The 19,380-nt window shown below is 43.7% G+C and overlaps 1 protein-coding gene across 2 annotated transcripts in view; it reads right to left on the bottom strand.

Moving 5' to 3' along the window:
* PRKCB (protein kinase C, beta) overlaps positions 1-19,380 on the bottom strand; it is a 553,123-nt gene that overhangs the window by 86,914 nt on the left and 446,829 nt on the right. For both annotated transcript variants that reach the window (XM_006902042.1, XM_006902041.1), the window contains exon 10: positions 17,757-17,930. In XM_006902042.1, the coding sequence (XP_006902104.1) occupies positions 17,757-17,930 (174 nt within the window). The remainder of the gene's footprint in view (positions 1-17,756; positions 17,931-19,380) is intronic.

Raw genomic sequence — 19,380 nt, 5'->3', positions numbered from 1 at the left:
AGCCTCAATCCATATTGAAGGGGCTGCAGTCCTTGACCCTCTGCAGCAAGTGCTTCAGGTCCTCCTCAGTTTCAGCAAGCAGGGTTGTGTGATCTGTATAATGCAGATTGTAGATAGATCTTCCACCAATCCTGACACCACATTTCTCTTCATAGAGCCCAGCCTCCCGGATAATGTGTTCTGCATACAGGTTGAAAAGGTATGGAGCCATAGAGTTTCAAAATTAAAAAAATTGCCTCCAAGGAGCAATCTGGTTTCATCCTTTCCAGGACAAACCTGTTTGTTTTCTTGGCACTTCATGATATGTACTCCTCTCCAGCACTACAACTCAAAGGTATCAATTCTTCTTCTGTCATCCTTAGTCATTGTCCAGGTCTCAGGCACACAGCAAGGAACTGCAAAGACTATGGCGTGAATCAAGTGCACCTTAGTCTCCAGAATGACATCATTGCTCTTTAGAACTCTGGAGAGGTCACTCACAGCAGATTTTCCCAAAACTATATATGTCTTTTGATTTCCTAACTGCTGGTGCCAAGAGTGCTGATGGTGGATATGAACAAGTTGAAATTGTTAATCTCAGTCATGATGCTGCCAAGTTGCCCAGTGGCTGAGAATCTTTGTTTTCTTGATGCTGAGATGCAACCTATGTTGAAGGCTGCAGTCGTTGGCCTTCTGCAGCAAATGCTTCAGATCCTCCTCAGAGGAGGTTAAGCAAGGTTGTGTCATCTGAATAATGCAGATTATTTATTAATGAATCTTCCTCCAATCCTAATGCCACATTCTTCTTCATAAGTCTAGTCTCCCAAGTGATCTGTTCCACATGTAGGTTGAAAAGCTGTGGGGAAAGGACATCTCTGACACACTCTGTTCTTGATTTTGAACCGGGGAGTGTTTCCTTGCTCTATTTGTACAATGGCTTCCTTGTCTAAGTATAGATTTTGCATGAGAACAATCAAGTGTTCTGGGATTCCCATTATTCTCAATGTTAGCCACAAATTGTTCTGATTCACACACTCAAATGCCTTTGCGTAGTCAGCTCTGGTACTATTAGGTGCCATCAAGTGGTATCATCTGAGTTAAAAATAACAGCTGAATAGTATGATCAGAACTCCCCTGGAAGAGCTCAGAATGGGACAGAGAATTCAAAGAGATAATCCTTCCCCAAGTCACACCAAGAGAGCCTAAGACTGTCAAAAACAAACCTGCCACTTTATAACAAGATACAATGGACAGACAAGGCAAGTGTGGGCCACATACTAAGGTGAACAGAAGGAGCAAAGTATCTATTACTAAGCTGGTCAGTGAGTTACCCTTACTGTAAACTGCCCCCTTTATTTCTTTCATATGTATGTTTCTCTCCTGAGAAGCCATGAAGAGCGCCGGTTAAAAGCCCTGGCTTTGGCATCAGTCCTGGGCGAGGCAAATGAAGTACACTAAGCTGTTAACCAGAAGTTTGGAAAGACAAATCCACCCAGACCTCATAAGAAAGCCATGACCATCTACATTCAGAAGAAAAAGAAACTGGCCCCTGAGAACCAGGGAGCAGAGAAACTATCTGACACCTGTAGGGCCACCAAGAGCAGGAACAGGACCCCGTGGCAACTAGTGGTCCTGGGTTCAAGTCCCATTTCGACTACTTATTTTCTCTGATCAGTCATGAAGAGGGTAAGATAAGTCTCAAGTTGTTCTGATACATTAAATGATGCAAATCCGTTCAGAGCCTCGATTGTGTAAGGGTGTGGGCAGGATGCACATTGTACCACCTTGTGTTGGTGTAGCCTCAGCAACACTACCAGAACCCAGCACTTGATCTGTCTCTAACTTTTCTCCATCTTCCTCACCCTTGCCCTTCCGTATAGAAAACACATTTCTCAAGGCTCCTTCCCTGCTTCTTCCACAGAATTTCATGGGCCTTTGACTATGGAATGGGTACGAGAAGGCCACCATGCAAAAGCCAAAGAACCAGGCTGTGTCTATTCCAACTCGCTGCCGCTCTCTATGCCAGGGCTGCTTGTCCAGGTCCATTCCTATGCTCCAGATCTTAGGATCGCTTTGCTTGTTTAAGGCCCTGGCACCTGCCAAGCTCTCAGCAGCTCCCTCACCGTGGAGACGCTGAATGCCATCTTAACTCTGCTCGCAGCAGCCTACGTCCTGCATCAAGCCAGTCAGTCTCCTTGGATTCAAGATAGTGCCTCCCACCTGACACCTCCCACATTATTTCCTTCCTGTACATATGACTCCTCTTAGAGACGCCTGAGGAGCTCATAGTAGCCAATTGCCAGCTGACTGAGCCAGGAATGGACACCTGACTCGGGGTGAACCAATTGGATTCTCTTCCGTGGGGAGATGAATTAGGGGCCCGGAAGCCATCTTTAGGATAAGCAGGGAGAAACAAACATGTGAGGAGAAAGAGAGAGAGAAATGTTTCCTAGGTAGCTGGAAAGTTCCAGGTTCGAGTTCCTCAGGAAGCCCAGCTACAGTTCTGCCTTTGGGTTGTTTCCAGTAATAAAGTCCTTATTTATTTTTTTTTAGTTGTGTGAAGAGTTATTCTACTCTTCCAACCTAATTACCTCTAAGATAGAGGGAGTCCCCATTATAACCTTACACCTTTATGCCAAATTACTTCACTTGGGTACTTTTTCCATCTCAAAGCTGACCCAGTGTCATGAGGACCTCGAGACACTTTTGAGGCTCAGTGGATGTGCCACCAGAGACTAATTTCCACTTGGGTGTCACCCCTTTCTCTGCTTCCTTTTGCATTCCCCCCTTTTGACACTTCTCCCAGCATGCCTTGCAATGGAGTTCTAGCGAGGCCATAATAGCAAGTTTGGGGAGGAAATAACTTCTGTCCTTCAGTGACTCATAAAATCTAATTCTGTTTAAAAATTTTTTTTAAAAAAGAAAGATGTGCATATGTTCAATTGAAAAGAAAACAGTTAAAATAGATGTTTTGCTGAAGAGACTTAACTGCCTGTGCCCACTGCCAGTTGGGAAATTGCATGACTGTGCAGGACTGGCAAGGGTCCCTGGGAAAATCTGCAAAAGGACTGGAGGTAGTGTCATTCTATTGAACGTATATAGCCAGGGACCCTGCCAGGCCCGTTCCAATAGTATAGCCCAGCTTTCAGATATTGGATGTTTATCAGCCACTTTAAGTGCATCATTTCTTTTAAGCCTCACCTGCTATGCTCATATTAAAGACGAGATAACTAGTATGTGGAGCTGAGTGACTTCTTGAAGGACACCCACCCAGACAGACTTTGCTGACAGAGGACTCACACTTACCCCTGAGCTCTCAGGTCAGTGTGCCTCAACCTTGTTCACCTGTCAACAATTCTTTCCCAAAACACATCCACCTTGTGCAGAGGGGCCCTGGTGGCATGGCAGTTATGTGCTCGGCTGCTAATTAGAAGCTGGTTGGGCAAAGCCATCATGCACTCTATGGGAGAAGCGTGTGGCCACCTGCTCTGTAAAAATATAGCCTTGGAAACCGCACAAGGCATTTCTTCTCTGGAGAGTTACTATGAGTCGGAAGCAACTCGCCCGCAAGTTGATTTTGTGCGTACGTGTGTGTGTACATATTTAGGTATTTACTTTTACTATTTTGTGGAAAATAAAAAAAATAATGTTAAGCTACTTTATTGCAGGCACTCTTGAAGTAATATAACTCCCAAAGGACTGCAGTGTCTTGATTTATCTGCTGCTGTAAGCTGCTGTCAAGTCAACTATGATTCATACTGACAAGAGAACAAAACACTGCCTGATTTATCTGTGGCCCCTTAGAATCCCTTCCACAGGCATATTCAATTTCAATGTGTTTCACAATAATATCTCAAACGGAACTTAAGGTTCTACATTTTCAGCTACCATCATACCAGGCACATTTCTAAAATAATTTGAACCCAGATGCCTATGGATACTTCTGATGCAACTTTGCTTTTTCGAAGCTGGTTTTTCCAAATCAGGTTCACATCACTAGAAGAACGGCAGGCTAGTTTGGTACACGGGTGGGTGTCTGTTTCATTTATATCTACTTTAACTGTTCTGAGGAGTGTCTTATTCCAGTGAGGGTATTCATTTTCAGAATTCCAGGTGTCCAGCAAAAATACAATCCCCAAAACAAAACATCAAGTGAGCAGCCTGATCCATCCGATGTTTTAAAAGGCAGTTGATTTGTAAGGGAATTCTAGGTCACAGGATACAAAATGACAATTGGCACTGGTTATACTGGCCGCCATGCTGTTGTTCCAACACGGGACCGTGTTCCTGCCTCGGGCGCTTACACTTGCTTTCCCTGCTGTCAGGAGCACTTTGCCCTGAGATACTCACAGGCCTGCTCCACCCTGCCCTCCCTCCAGCTGACCTCAGCTCAAATGTCACACGGATCAGAAAGAGCATCTCTCTCTCTTCCAGTCTATGCACCTTTATGTTGTTATTATTATTATTGCCAAATCTGTTTATAATCTGCCTCACTCAAGTGCATACTGGTTTCAAGGGAACAGGAGAGTTAATCACTTTCATTTATGAATGTCATCCCTCAATGATGATACTGTTCTGGAGAGGGTGAAACCCTGCAGGTTTGCTCCTTTGGAGGCAAGGATTCTGAAGCTCTGCTGTCTATATTTTGGGTATGTTGTCAGGAGGGACCAGTACTTGGAGAAGGACATCATGCTTGGAAGGGTAGAGGGTCAGCGCAGGAGAGGAAGACCCTGGATGAGACGGACTGACACAGTGACTGGGGTAATGGAAGCAGGTGTGTTGGAAAGGGTGAAGCTGGTTCACAATAAGGCAAGATTCAGGGGGTGGCTATGAACTGTAGTCAACTCGAAGGCACGTAACAACAACAGTGATGCTGTTAGGCCCTTACATAATTTATTTCAACAAATATCTGCTGAATGAACTAATATGCAGCAGCACCTTTCGTATGTGAAGCATCAGTTGGCCAGTGGTCAGACTTCTTCTTTCCTTTAGGGGACCCAGATACGATTCCTGGCCATGGTATCTAGTGTACAGTAATCACCAGTGCGTCGGTGGAGACTTGCATGTCACTATGACATGGAACAGGTTACAGAACATGCAAAATAAGACACACTGGGGCGGGGTGGAAGAATTCCTGGTGGTTGGATTCCAGAAATCAGCCAATGAAAACTATGAATTATAACACTGTGACTTGTGGATGGCACAGGGGAGGATATTATGTCTTTTTACTGTGCATGAGAATGGCCATAAATCAGAGACCAACTCACTGGCCTATAAGAAAAATACAACTCTCTCCACACAGCAGTAAAGATTCAATTTTAAGAGGAACTGGCTTTGGGGATACTGCTAACCCCAGCCCAGGTGACCTCCTCCCGTGAAGCACCACCATGGGGACCAGGGGACATGGAATGCTAGAATCGGAGCATGACCCAGATGGTCACCTTCGTGGGCCTTCCCGGAAACATCATGCTTGCCTTAGCTCCAATCCTGTATGTGCCTTCTTTGAAAAGAACAAAACCACAAAAACCCAATCCCACTGAGAAAGCCTTTCCTCATCTGTGCAATATCCATCTAGAATTAGTAGGGTGACTGCCAGGGAGGTAAAAACATCTGAAGAGACAGCTGCAAACCTGGGCCTTAGATCTGGGGCTACCACATGCTGACTGTGTCACCTGTCACTTAATCTTTAGAGGACACTCCCTTTGTGTAGAAAAGGCAACAATAACACTTACTTATACTGCATCTCTGCAATGATTTGATAAAATTGTGCAGGTGAAAACACCTTATAAACCATTCATAGGAATCTGAGGTTAAGGCAGATGCAGGAGAGCAAGGACTTCAGAGCATGACGTTCCAGAGTCTTGCAAAACAGTTCGCATATTACTTCATTTCTCTGAGCATCAGCACTGTTATCTGTAAATTAGGGCTAGTGACAGGCTCTACCCAGAAATGGTGTTGAAAGAATAAAATCAGATATTGCACGTATAGAACTTAGCAAATAGCTGAAAACCTCCTGAAGTGCTCATTAATGCTAGTTGCCTTTTATTTTGGCTTCCTTGTTTATTTGGTTTTATTTTCTACTAGTTTATTTACAAAATTTGAATATATTGTTTTCAAAAACAAATTCTTTCCATTTTCCTCACACACACCCGCCCCATCAAATTGTACAGCCGCTTGATTAATCCTTCCTCCCCCTGCACATCCACATCCCTCTTCTTCCAGCCTCTCCCACCCTTCTTGGACCCTTATACTCATTCTACAATAAGAGTTTTATACAAGGTTTATCCTTGTGTGACTGAGTTTTTTCACTCAGCATAATGCTCTCCAGTCCCTCCCAAGTTAGGTAACAATTTACCAAATCATTGCTCCTGCATGCTGCATAGTATTCCATTGTGTGAATGTACCATAATGTCTCAATCCATTCATTTGTGGTTGGACATTTGGACTGTTTCTACGTTCTTGCGATGGTGAATAATGCTGCTATGAACACTGGTATACAAGTTTCAGTTTGTGCCTCAGTTCTCATATTGTCAGGATTTATTCCAAGTAGTGGAATAGCTGGGTCATATGGAATTTTTTTCTATGTTAAGCTTTTTGAGAAAGTGCCAAACTGCCTTCCAGAATGACTGTACCATTTTACAGTCCTAGAAACAATGTATAAGAGTTCCTTTCTCTGACATCTGCTCCAACATTTATTACTTGCTGGAATCCCAGAACATTTAATTGTGCTAATGTGAAACCTATACTTGGACCAAGAGGCAGTAGTCAGAACAGAGCAGAGTAACACTGCATGGTTCAAAATTGGGAAGGGTGTACGCCAGGGATGCATCCTGTCTCCATACCTTTTCAACATGTATGCAGAGCAGGTTATTTGGGAGGCTGGGCTCTATGAGGAGAATTGTGGCATCAGGATTGGTGGAAGATCTATTAACAATCTGCGTTATGCAGATGACACAACCCTGCTTGCTCAAACTGAGGAGGACCTCATGCACTTGCTGCGAAGGGTCAAGGAGTGCAGCCTTCAGTATGGACTGAGGCTCAATGTCAAGAAGACAAAGATTCTCACCATTGGACCAATTGGCAGCGTCAGGATGGATGGCGAAGAGATTGAGATTGTTCACAGCTTCAGCTTGCTCGGCTCCACAGTCAACACTCTTGGCACCAGCAGTCAGGAAATCAAAAAGTGTATCGCGATGGGAAAGTCTGCTGTTAGGGACCTCTCTAAAGTACTCAGGAGCAACGGTGTCTCTCTGGAGACTAAGGTGTGCCTGATACAGGCCATGGTATTTGCAATCGCTTGTTATGCATCAGAGAGTTGGACAATGACTAGGGAGGACAGAAGGAGAGTGGATGCTTTTGAGCTGTGGTGCTGGAGAAGGGTACTGAATGTACCATGGACTGCCAGGAAAACAAACAGATTCATCTTGGAGAGGATTAAACCAAGCTACTCCTTGGAGGCAAGGATTCTGGGGCTTCGTCTGACATACTTTGGACATGTTGCCAGGAGGGATGGGTCCTTGGAGAGGGACATCATGCTTGGGAGGGTGGAGGGACAGCGCAGGAGGGGAAGACCCTCTATGAGATGGATTGATTCGGTGACTGGGGTAATTGGGATGGGTGTGTCAGAGGCAGTGTGGTTGGCGCAGGATAGAGCAGGGTTTAGGGCTGTTGTGCATAGGGTCGCTATGAGTCGCAAACGACTTGACGGCACATAACAAACAACAGCAACAACAGCCCCTGTTAAATTTTGCCATTGTTACTGGTACCTCATTGTGGTTTTGACTTGTATCTCTCTTACTGCCAGTGATTTGGAGCATTTCTTCATGTGTCAGCCATTCGAGTATCTTCCTCTGTGAAAATTATTTTCATGTCTTTTGCCCATTTTGTAATTGGGTTATCAGCCTTTTTCTTATGGAGGTCCAGGAATATTCTGTAAACTTTTGTTCTAAGACTCTTGTCTGAAATGGTATTGGAAGTGCTTGCTAGGGCAATACAACAAAGGAAGGAAATAAAAGGCATCCAGATCAGCAAAGAGATGGTTAAACTATCACTATATGCAGATGATATGATAGTGTACACAGAAGATCCCAAAGATTCAAGCAAAAAACTGTTAGAATTAATAGGCCAATTTAGCAGAGTGGCAGGATAAAGATCAATATCCAAAAATCAGTAGGATTCCTCTACAGTAACAAAGAGAACTCAGAGAAGGAAATTAAGAAAGCAATACCATTTGCAATAGCCAATCACAAATTGGGATACTTGGGACTGAACCTAACTAGAGATACAAAAGACCTATACAAAGAAAACTATAGAGTATTTCTGAAAGACACAATAAAAGACCTAAAGAAATGGAAAAATGTGCCCTGTTCATGGATAGGAAGACTCAATATAGTGAAAATGACAATCTTACCAAAAGCAATTTACATGTTCAATGCAATCCCAATGCGGATACCAAATTATTTTTTCAAGGAGAATGAAAGGGAAATTCTCAAATTTATTTGCAGAAGCAAGAGACCCTGAATAAGCAAAACACTTCTGAGAAACAAAAATGAGGTAGGAGGCATAACTTCCTTGATGTCAAAATCTACTACACAGCAGAAATAACCAAAACATCATGGTACTTGTACAATAACAGGCACATAGACCAATGGAACAGAATTGAAAACCCAGAAATAGACCTCGCTACCTCACTTTCTATGGTCAGCTGATATTCAACAAGGAAATAAAAGCTATCAAATGGGGAAATTATAACCTCTTCAACAAATGGTGCTGGCAAAACTGGACTTCCACCTGCAGAAAGCTGAAATAGGATCCACTTCTCACACCCCACACAAAAATCAACTCAAGGCGAATCAGAGACCTTGGAGTGAAGCTCAAAACCATAACGTTCATAACAGACAAACTGGGATCAAGCATAGAAGCACTAGTCCAAGGTATAAAGAGATTGCCAAATACAACCAGAAATGCACAATCTAAAGAGAATAAAATTGATGTATGGGACCTTCTAAAGATTAAATCCATGTGTGCATCAAAAACTTCTTCCAACAGGGTGAAAAGAATTCCTTGTTTATTTTTAAATTTTTATTATGCTTTGAATGAAAATTTACAGAGTATACTGGTTTTCCATTCAATCATACAGTCCTCACTTTGTATCAACATTCTTCCCACCTCCTCACTAGGATTCTTGTTTCCACTCATCCTTCTAGCCTATCCATTCCTGCCTTCAGAGCTTTCTCTCTAGGCAAATATCGCTCTTCAGATCAGCTATGATTAATTGTTCTAGGGACTGAATATTTCCTAGTGCTGTTTTTCTACTTTATAACTCTATTATTTTGGCTAAAAGGTGAGACACAGAGGTAGACGAGTTTAGTTCCAGGCTCAACGGGTGACCAAGGGCCACAGTCTCAGAGATGCCACCAGTCCCCAGCAAGCCTGGTCTGTTTATGATTGTGGGTTTTTTTCCATGATTCTATCCTCCTGTTAGGAACTTCTACTGTGATTCCTTTCCAAGCTGAGTGGTCAGTAGGCACCATCTAGTTACTCTGCGTTGAGCTACAGAGCTGGATGATCCTGTAGTCCACCAGTCCTCTGGATGAATGGCTTTTACGTGTCTTTGAATTAGACGACCTTTGCAAGCTTTTAAGAGTCCAGTCACTGCCCACCAAAGTAGGGTGGGGAACATTGTTTCTGTGGACTGTGTTATGCCAATTGACCTCGATGCCCCTGAGATCACGGTCTTGAGGCCCTTGTTGTTGTTGTTAAGTGTCTTAGAGTTGTAGGCGACTCATAGCAGCCCTATGAACGAAAGTCCTCGAACTTGTGTGACTTTCATCCTTTCTCCAGGTTCCTAGGCCCTTTCAGGCCGCGTGGTTATTATGAAGATATTTACGCACTCCCTCGTGGCTCCTCTGCAATGTACATGGATGTACTTAAAGCATATACTGTTACAAGTGCAGAAACATCATCTGCCAGAACTACTTATGGTCAAGGGTGTAGTTCCATTCACCCGCCCTTATCTATTTGTCTTACCTGCTTGTCTGTGTATCTACTTGAAGATTAATGTTAACTATTGCTGGTGATACAGGAGTATGGATGCAATAATGGTTACTGTTGATATATGTAACTCATGTATATCTCTCCAGGTCCTTCCTTTCTCTAGTAATACTTTACTGATCATCCTTTATTGTCTATTGTTTTTCCATTCACCCACCTTAGTATGTGTCTATCATCTACTTGTATAACATGCAACTGTCTGTTGTCTTTTATTTTAGTGAACTCTGTGCTGGGCTCCTAAGTGAAAGACTGGCAATTCGAGCCCATCAGTCATTTCTCAGGACACAGATGGGCAGGGTCCTTCCACAAAGACTCACAGCCTCAGAGTCCACTGGGGGGTCATGATGACTCAGAATTGATTTGACAGTATTACTGCATTTTCCTCTCTTCCTACCCCTTGTTGTTGTTATGTATCTTCAAGTTGCCTGAGACCCACAGTGATCCTATGTACATTAGCTTTGAACTTTGCCCTATCTTGAGTCAATTTCATCATCTCCCATTATCCTAGTTACTGAGTCAATCCATCTCATCCAGGGTCTTCCTCTCTTGAGCCGTCCCTCCACCCTTTCAAGCATGATGTTCTTCTCTAAGTAATGGTCCTTCCTGGCTTTGCCTTCAAGGAGCAGCTTCATTTCATCCTCTCCAGGACATGCCTGTTTGTTCTCTTGACACTCCATGGTATGTTCAATACTCACTTCCAGCACCACAACTCAAAGGCATCAATTCTTCGATCATTCTTAGTCACTGACAAGCTCTCTGATGCATAGCAAATAATTTTGAAGACCATGGCCTGGATCAGGCACACCTTAGTCTAGATTGTAATCATCATTCTTCTACATTCTGGAAAGGTCCCTGACAGCTCATTTTTCCCAACAGAATTCGTCTTTTGATTTCCTAACTGTTGGTTCCAAGAGTGTTGACTGTAGAACTGAGCAAGCTGAAATTGTTTAAAATATCATTCTCTTCTCCATCTATCATCATGGTGAGAATCAAACAACTAAGATTCATTAATAATAATGGGTGATGGGAACACAAAAGTTGAGAACAAGGAAAAAGAATCAGCAATCAGAAAACATAGACTTGCTAACAGGCATGGGGCTGGAGATAAAATGATAAGAATTCTGTACAAGAAATGATTTATTCATTGCAAATACTCTAGTTGTATCTTCTCCAAAACATATCTATTTGCTCTTTTGGTAGTCCATGGGCTATTGAGTACTCTTCTCCAAGACCACAACTCAAAAGCATCAATTATTCTGTCATCCTTATTCATCATTCAGCTCTGAGACACACAGCAAGTGGCTGTCAAGACCATTGCTTGAATGGGTACACCTTAGTCTTAAAACTGACGTGATTGTTTCTTCAGTACTTTGTAGAGTTCTTAGTTGCTCTGTCTCCCTGAGGCAATTTCACTGTCTGACACACCAACCCTCATTACCCAGTTATTCTGTCAATCCATCTCATCAGGGGTCTTTCTCTCTTGTTCTGTCCCTCAGCCCTTCCAAGCAAGATATCCTTCTCCAAAGACTGATCCCTCCTGGCTACATGTCCGAAGTATGTGAGGCCGCACCTTAATCTCTAGCCTGACATCCTTGCTCTTTAGCACTCTAGAGCGGTCCCTGCCGGCAGATTTTCCTAAAGCAATTCATCTTATTTCCTGATGGCTGGAGCCAAAAGTGATGACTGTGGAACCAAGCAAGCTGAAATTGTTAACAAGCTCCATCTCTTCTCCATCTACCATGATGCTGGCAATTGGGCCAGTGGTGAGAATCTTTGTTTTTCTGATGTTGAGCTATTTCTTCAGTAGTGCTGTGTTGTTCAGGGTCATTTTCCTTTCCATATAAAGTATGTAATTCACTTTCCCACCTCCTTAAAAAGTACTGATGAGTGATGGTTTGGACTGCATTATAATTTTATATGTCACTCTGTATAGTATTGATATTTTTATGATATTAAATCTTCCCATCCATAAACATCTTCTGTTCTTCCACATAAGTGCAGTTCTGATAGCTCAGCAGTAAGGGAACACTGGTGGTTCAGTATAAGAAATGATGCTGACAACACAGGGGTAGACGGTTTGAATCCATAAGCTTCTCCTTGGAAGAAGGACTGCCAATCTCCCCCTGTGCAATTTACTACCTCTGAAAACCCACCGGACAGTCAGCAATAGGTTGGTTCTGATTCAATGATACATAACAACAATCCATAAAGACAACAAGCTCTTCCACTATGTAGATCTCTTTGTTCTTTGTCGTATTTTGCATTTTCTTTGTGTATGCTGCCTGTTGGGGTTTGTGTCAGTTGCTTTGACGTTAAATCCATTTGTGTGGCAAGTTGGCATACTACAACAGCAAAAGTTTAAACTCGGAGTCCAATGTATACTCGCAATTCTTAATTCTTTCATCTGCAAAGTGGAATGAGAGATAATCCGCTTTACCTCAGGATTTTTTTATGAGGCTGGGATGAAAAACAAATAGGAAAAGTTGGGACGAATGACTTAATAGTAGATGTTTCAGAAGTGAGTTCCACTCTCTAGAAGCAAGAAAGCTGGGGCACACACGTGTGTGCTCACACAGAGGCACCGGATGCATGAGCTTTATCCAGTGAGAGGCGGGTGGGGCTAGATCTGAGTCTGAAGAGAGGGCGCCCACTCCAGAACCCTGAAGGGAACTGAGGTCGGCAATGCTGCTGGTAAAGGTGCAATGCTAATGAAGTTGTTACTTGCAAAGTAGAGTAGGGGTAGGATGCGAATGGACTAGTTTATGTGCACATCCTCCTGGAAGTAGGTTACCCATGTTCCCACCCTGGGCCTGAAACGTACCAGCTGTGCGACCTCAGCCTACTCTCTGCTCTTCAGTACTCTCTGTCTGCGAAATGGGGATGAACTAGGACACTGATGCACATACGACAGACAGTATTACAAGTTTCTTAAAATGAATGTAATTTATGCAAAATTATAACATATGTGCTCAGTTAATAAAAAATGAGTGAGAGGAAAAGAATTTCAAGCTGGGTACTTTACTCAAGGAGCATACACTGCAGAGCAGAGGGGAGATGGAAAGGGTAACTGCTCTTCCTTCTGCCAGCCGGCACTCGCCCCAGGGCTGCTCTTCCGCACGGGGAGTCCACCTCCCCAAGCCAAGGGAGACTGTGATACTTGAAGTTATTTATTTCTCTCAAATCGTACAGCTCCTAGGGACAAGGCACCTATTTCACACGACCCTCAACTAGCTCTGGTCTCACTGGATTTGGAGTGTCATTCTTCAACATGGTGCCTCCTCACTCCCAGGCAAGATGGGAATCCACTGAGCTCAACATGTATTCAGAGTCTTATGTGGATCCTAATCTCTCTTCTCTTCTCTTCAAGTGACCGTTCCTTGACGGGATCTAGAGCTCTGTACAGTTTCCACAGGAACCCAACCCTTCTTCTCAAACTCCAGGAGTGGTGTGAAAGTACAAATGAGTGGGGTGGCTCAGTATTAGGAGAATCTCAACTTGACTCTGCTTTCTCAGGCACATAAATTATAAACTAAGATTCAGCTGTAATTTATGAAAGTACAAATGACTAAGCTCTCTCAATTGCAACATATCCAACTGAAGCTAAAGAATGCTGCTCCAAATTAGCCTCTGCTTCAAGAACAAGATCTCCTTGTTAGTACAAACAGAGGCCCCCTGAATCTCTGGTGATAGGAGTCAGCTGGAGAAGTGATCGCCAATGGAAAAGGACCGGGTGAAGGAGTGAGAGGATCTTCCGGCCAAGATTCTCATTCTGCCTCTGACACCGTTTGCATCTCTATAGGCCTTCATTCCCCAGTATAAGTCTCAGGCTAAAGGTACATGCCTTTATTGACCTTGGCCTGATCCCTACCTGATGTGCATAAATATTTATCTGGAGGACAACCAGCTGGCCTACTGACTAGAAGAGATCTGTATTTGTCCTCATTCCAAAAAAAGGTAACCCGACAGAGTGTGGAAATTAATATTATATGCAAGCAAGATTATGCTGAAAATCATCCAAAAAAAAGGACAGGAAGAGCACACCAACAGAGAACTGCCAAATGTGCAGGCTGGGTTTAGATGAGGCTGTGGTACTAGAGATGTTATTGCTAATGTTATATGGATCTTGGCTAAAAGCAGAGAGTATCAGAGGAATGTCTATCTGTGTTTCATTTATTATGCAAAGGTATATAACTGTGTGGATCACAACAAACTGTGGCTGACTCTGAGAAGAATGGGAATCCCAAAACACTTGATTGTGCTTACATGAAACCTATACTTGGACCAGGAGGCAGTTGCCAGAACAGAGCAAGGAAACACTGCATGGTTCAAAATTGAGAAGGGTGTATGCCAGGGATGTGTCCTGTCTCCATACCTTTCAACTTGTATGTGGAACAGATCATCTGAGAGGCTGGGCTGTATGAGGAGGGATGTGGCACCAGGATTGAAGGAAGACTCATCAACGACCTATGTTATGCAGATGACACAACCTTGCTTGCTGAAACTGAGGAAGACCTGAAGCACTTTCTGCAGAAGGTCAGGGATTGCAGCCTTAAATATGGATTGAAGCTCAGTATAAAGAAAACAAAGATTCTCACCACTGGGCTGATTAGCAGCATCATGATAGATGGTGAAAAGATTGAGACTGTTAGCAACTCTAATTTGCTTGGCTCCACAAACAACACTCTTGGTACCAGCAGGGAAACCAAAAGACAAATTGCACTGGGAAAATCTGCTGTCAGGGACCTCTCCGGAGTACTGAAGAACAATGATGTTAATCTGGAGACTAAGGTGCGCCTGATCCAGATTAGGTCTTCACAATTACACGCTGTGCATAAGAAAGCTGGACAATGACCAGGGAGGATAGAAGGAGAATTGATGCCTTTGAGCTGTGGTGCTGGAGAAGAGTATTGAATATGCCACGGAATGCTAGGAGAACAAACAGGTTCTTCCTGGAGAGGGTAAAACAGGCTGCTTCTTGGAGACAAGGATTCTGAAGCTTTGTCTGACATACTTTGGACATGTTGCAAGGAGGGACCTGTCGTTGGAGAAGGACATTATGCTTGGGAGGGTGGAGGGACAGTGCAGAAGGGAAGACCCTCAATGATAAGGGTTGACTCAGTGACTGGGGTAATGGGGGTAGGTGTGTCAGAAACAATAAGGTTGGCTCAGGAAAGAGCAGGTTTCAGAGCTGTTGTACATAAGGTTGCTATAAATCGCAGGTGACTTGACAACATATAACAACAAACAACATGGGGTGTGTTTTTCTTTACACTGATTCCCTTTTTTACTGCAAAACAATTTCTTTAGAACAAAACTTTAGCCACCTGATTCACATTATAATAAAAAAATTGATTCATTTTCTTGGAAACTGTCAGAGAGAAAGGATCAACCATTTATTCTGAGTTTCTTATATGAACTGTATCAGAAGGTAGCCAAGAAACAGGATGATGGAATGGTTTTCTTTATAAAAGCTTCTCAACAAAGAAATGAAAAAAGACATGTGAAGACTCGAATATACCACAAAAGCATCTCAACAAAGAAATGAAAAAGACATGTGAAGACTTGAATGTACCACTTTGTAACCGTTAACAAATTGACAGACAGAGAGCTGCAGTTGCTGCCCACATCAGCTGAGAGGGGTAACGCAGCTGAGAGGGGACAGCACATGCCTTTGGATGAAAGCACACACCGCTGCGCACGATCTTGCCAGAGGGCAATGACCCAAGTCCGATGGAGCCTCCAGATCCTGCTGCCCATTTGCAGGAAACACAGAGGGACGTGTTAAGCTGGCCAGGATGGGCAGCCAGCAAAACCCAGACAATGGAAAGTCTGCAAGTCCCACAGCCCAGCGTCTTCAACAGATAAGGACCCGGTGAAAGGGGAACAACAGCTAGAAAGCCACAGAGGAAAAGACTGAAAAGACGTATCATGTGTTTTTAAAAAACAGACACGTTTACATGACGGTGCTCAGAGATGACAAAATTTAAGTGATAAAATGATAAGCATACACAAACAAGCGACCAAGGAGGGCTTGAGATTAGGACACAGCACAGAGACAGAGCTCTTGTGAGGTGGCTATTGGAGCTGTGCTCTCTGGTGGTAAAAAAGGTATTTGCTGTGGCAGCCCATATATGGGGTTTTCTTTTCTCCTATATGTGAATTTAAATTAAAATCCTTTTATGCTTTTGGCTGTCACGCAGTCAGCACTGAGCCCCATGGACCTCGCATGTAACTGAAAGAAATATTTCCCATTTCTCCATGATCACTGGGATGTTTGAACCAATTTTTCAGATGTTATTAGGTGCCTCTCAACGCTATCAAAAAGGGAAACAGTCTGTAAACATATATAAAACGAAAACCAATGTCCCACAAACCACAGTTTGCCAAAAGATTGCAACCCAAAGGCCAGGACCCCCTTCTCTTTGTTTAAAAGGAAAATGTTAGGAAAAATGTTAAGGCCAAGTCACCACAGAAGGGAATATGAAGAATTTAAAGGGAAAGGGAAAAGAAATGTAAATTGAAAGCATGCATCATCTGAAATTGCCCTTCACAATGCCCAAGGCAATTTACGTAATAGTGTGTGCCATGCCTTGTTGTTGTTGTTGTGTACCGTTGAGTCGGAGCCAGCCCACAGCTGACCCTCCAGCAGGTTTTCAGAGGCAGTTAATTGCACGGGGGGAGATTGCTCATCCTTCTCCTGCGGAACAGCTGGTGGATTCAAGCCCCGTGGCTTCCGAACTGCAGGCAGCTTCCTGCCACTAGGCCACCAGCTCTTGCAGGTCTTAGTGCTGTCTGTAGTGGAGGAAAGGGTTGTAGTGCAGCTTTCTGCCAGCCACAGAGGTGCACGGTGGCCTGGTGATAAGAAAACTGCACTGCTCAACCAAAAGCAGATGGTCTGAATCCACCAGCTGCTCCCTGGGAGGAAGACGGAGCCTCTCATGTGTGAACCCACTGAAGGTGGAGCTATGGTTTGGCTCCAACGTGACAGCACGCCAGAACCACCACCACCCTGGCCTTGTGCTAAAGAGCTGGCGGTCGAATGCAGCAGCTGCTCCTGGGGAGGAAGATGCCCCCTGCCCTGTGATTTACAGCCTCTGGAAACCCACGAGAGGTCAGTTATGAGTTTGCTCTGACTCAACAGCACACGCCCACAACACTGGCCAGAGTGCTAAAGAGCAAGGATGTTAGTTTAAACACTAAGGTGCATCTGAGTGGTGACTACTGTTATTTTAGCCATTTTGCGAATGAAGAAATCAAGGCCCAGAGAATTGTTGTGTCTCCTCCCTTACCTTTGGAGTCCCCTGAGGGCCCTGTTCTCCAGAACTACCTTTCAGGGAGCCGGACACCAAGATTTCAGGCAACCAAAAGCGAGGTTCTTATTCTTGTATTTAGCTGAAGGGACCAAAAAGCTGACTGTACTCATCATTATCTTTGGGCTACCACATCTTATACTGGGGAAAAGTCTCAAATTCCTATCCCCATGTCATCCCATGTCTCTGTTAGGTTTGTTATAAAATCAATTGCCTGAGTTGAAAAAAGCCCTTGTCCTGAGAGAAGGGTGTATCAGTGGCAACTTCAGAAACTCTCTGCTAACTTCCCTGACCCCGACATCTTTGTCTCACAAATGGGTCTAGAATGGGTCCAGGTGTCTCTTTGAGGTGGGGGCTGCTGCAACAGCTCTTCCAGAGCCTGGGGGGGGACACGAGGGTCTGTGGGAACATTACCATGGTCTGGAAGCAGGAGTGAAGCTGAGTCAGAAATGGGGGCTTCCCAGGCAGGGCCAGGACTCGCTTCTCCACCATGGTGCACTCGACATCATCATCCTGGATCACCACGTCCTTCTTCAGGATCTTCACGGCGTACAGCTCATCCGTGCCTTTCCGCTCCGAGAGCATCACCTGTGGAAGAGAAAGTACGTCAGGGCAGAAGCAGCTGTCTGTGGGCAAGTCCAGGGTGACGCAAACGGTCCTCACTCCATGCTTAACCTAAATGTTGTCGGTTTGAAACCATCAGCAGCACCGTGGAAGAAAACCCTAGCAATTCTCTTCCTTAGTAATTTCAGTCAAGAAAACTCTATGGAGCAGTTCTGCTCTGTGCCATATGGGGCTGGATGCATAGGAAGGGACTCAACACTTAGAGGTCTGATTTTTGATTTTTGTTTGGGGTGTGGAGAGAGAGAGAAAGAAGGAGGGAGGGAGAGAGGGATGAACAAAGAGATAGAGAGGAAGTTATGAGCAGTTGATGTTCATCCCAATCCACTCCAAAGGTTATCCAGACGCCAGTGTTTACTCAGTAGCAAAATCTGAGGTTTTTACACTTCTGAAACCAACACAAGTAGAGGGTACAGCCTGTGATGTTCATTCACCTGCCAGATTTTCATACTGTGGTGGTTGACATAGTGCTATGATGCTGCAAGTATCTCGTATTCTAAATCCCCAGTATTCAGAAAACTACTAAGGTCACCTACAGTGAACAGGTTTCATATGAGCGTCTACAAGAAGACAGACAGGGAAGAAATCCTTCCTGGTAACTCACTTCTGAAAATTAGCCAATGAAAACCCTACAGCTCAATGTTGTTGTTGACTGTCATTGAGTTGAGCACAACTCATAGCGACGCTATGAACCAAAGACCTGCGAAGCCTTTCTATGACTATCATCATTTATCAAAGTTCATAGAGTTTCCAGAGGCATGTTGTTTAGGAAGTGGATGCCACTCCTGCTTCCAATTATTAGGTACACAAAATATATATTAAGCTTCTTCTATATATAACTCACTAGAGGGTTTTATTGGCTTATATGGTGCTAAAGGATGAGTATCCTATACTGGAAGGCAACAATGATCACAGTATGTGAGATGAAGTTTCACCATACTTGTCTTTAACTGGAAGTTGTCAAAAACGAAATAGGTGCACAAAGCTCAACTTCTCAGGCATCAGGGAGCTGAGATGTGCTGGTATTGACCATTTGAAGTCAACAATCATATGGTCATTATGCCAGGGATGAAAAAATTCAAAGAGTAATGATGCTGTATTCATAATAATTAAAAACTCACACCCCAAACACTTTGAGATCTATTCTGAAGTACAGTACTATAAGTAATAGGATCCATATGCATAGAAGGAAGATCTGTTAATATAACTATTATTTGAATATATGTGCCAATTACTAAGGCCAAAGATGAAGAAATCGAGGATCAAACGTCATCAAAATACATTAGTAATAATTAGTGAGTGGAATGCAAAAGTTAGAAACAAAGAAGGAAGACTGGCAGTTGGAGCTACCACTAGGAACCACAATTTACAGGAAACAGAGGCTCAGGAAAGGTAAAAAAGCTCCCATCACAACCAG

This window comes from Elephantulus edwardii, unplaced genomic scaffold, assembly GCF_000299155.1.
Source record: "Elephantulus edwardii isolate Elephantulus edwardi_28Jun2011 unplaced genomic scaffold, EleEdw1.0 scaffold00361, whole genome shotgun sequence".
NCBI classification, from domain to species: Eukaryota; Metazoa; Chordata; class Mammalia; order Macroscelidea; family Macroscelididae; genus Elephantulus; species Elephantulus edwardii.
This window is presented reverse-complemented; position numbering and strand designations above follow the sequence as displayed.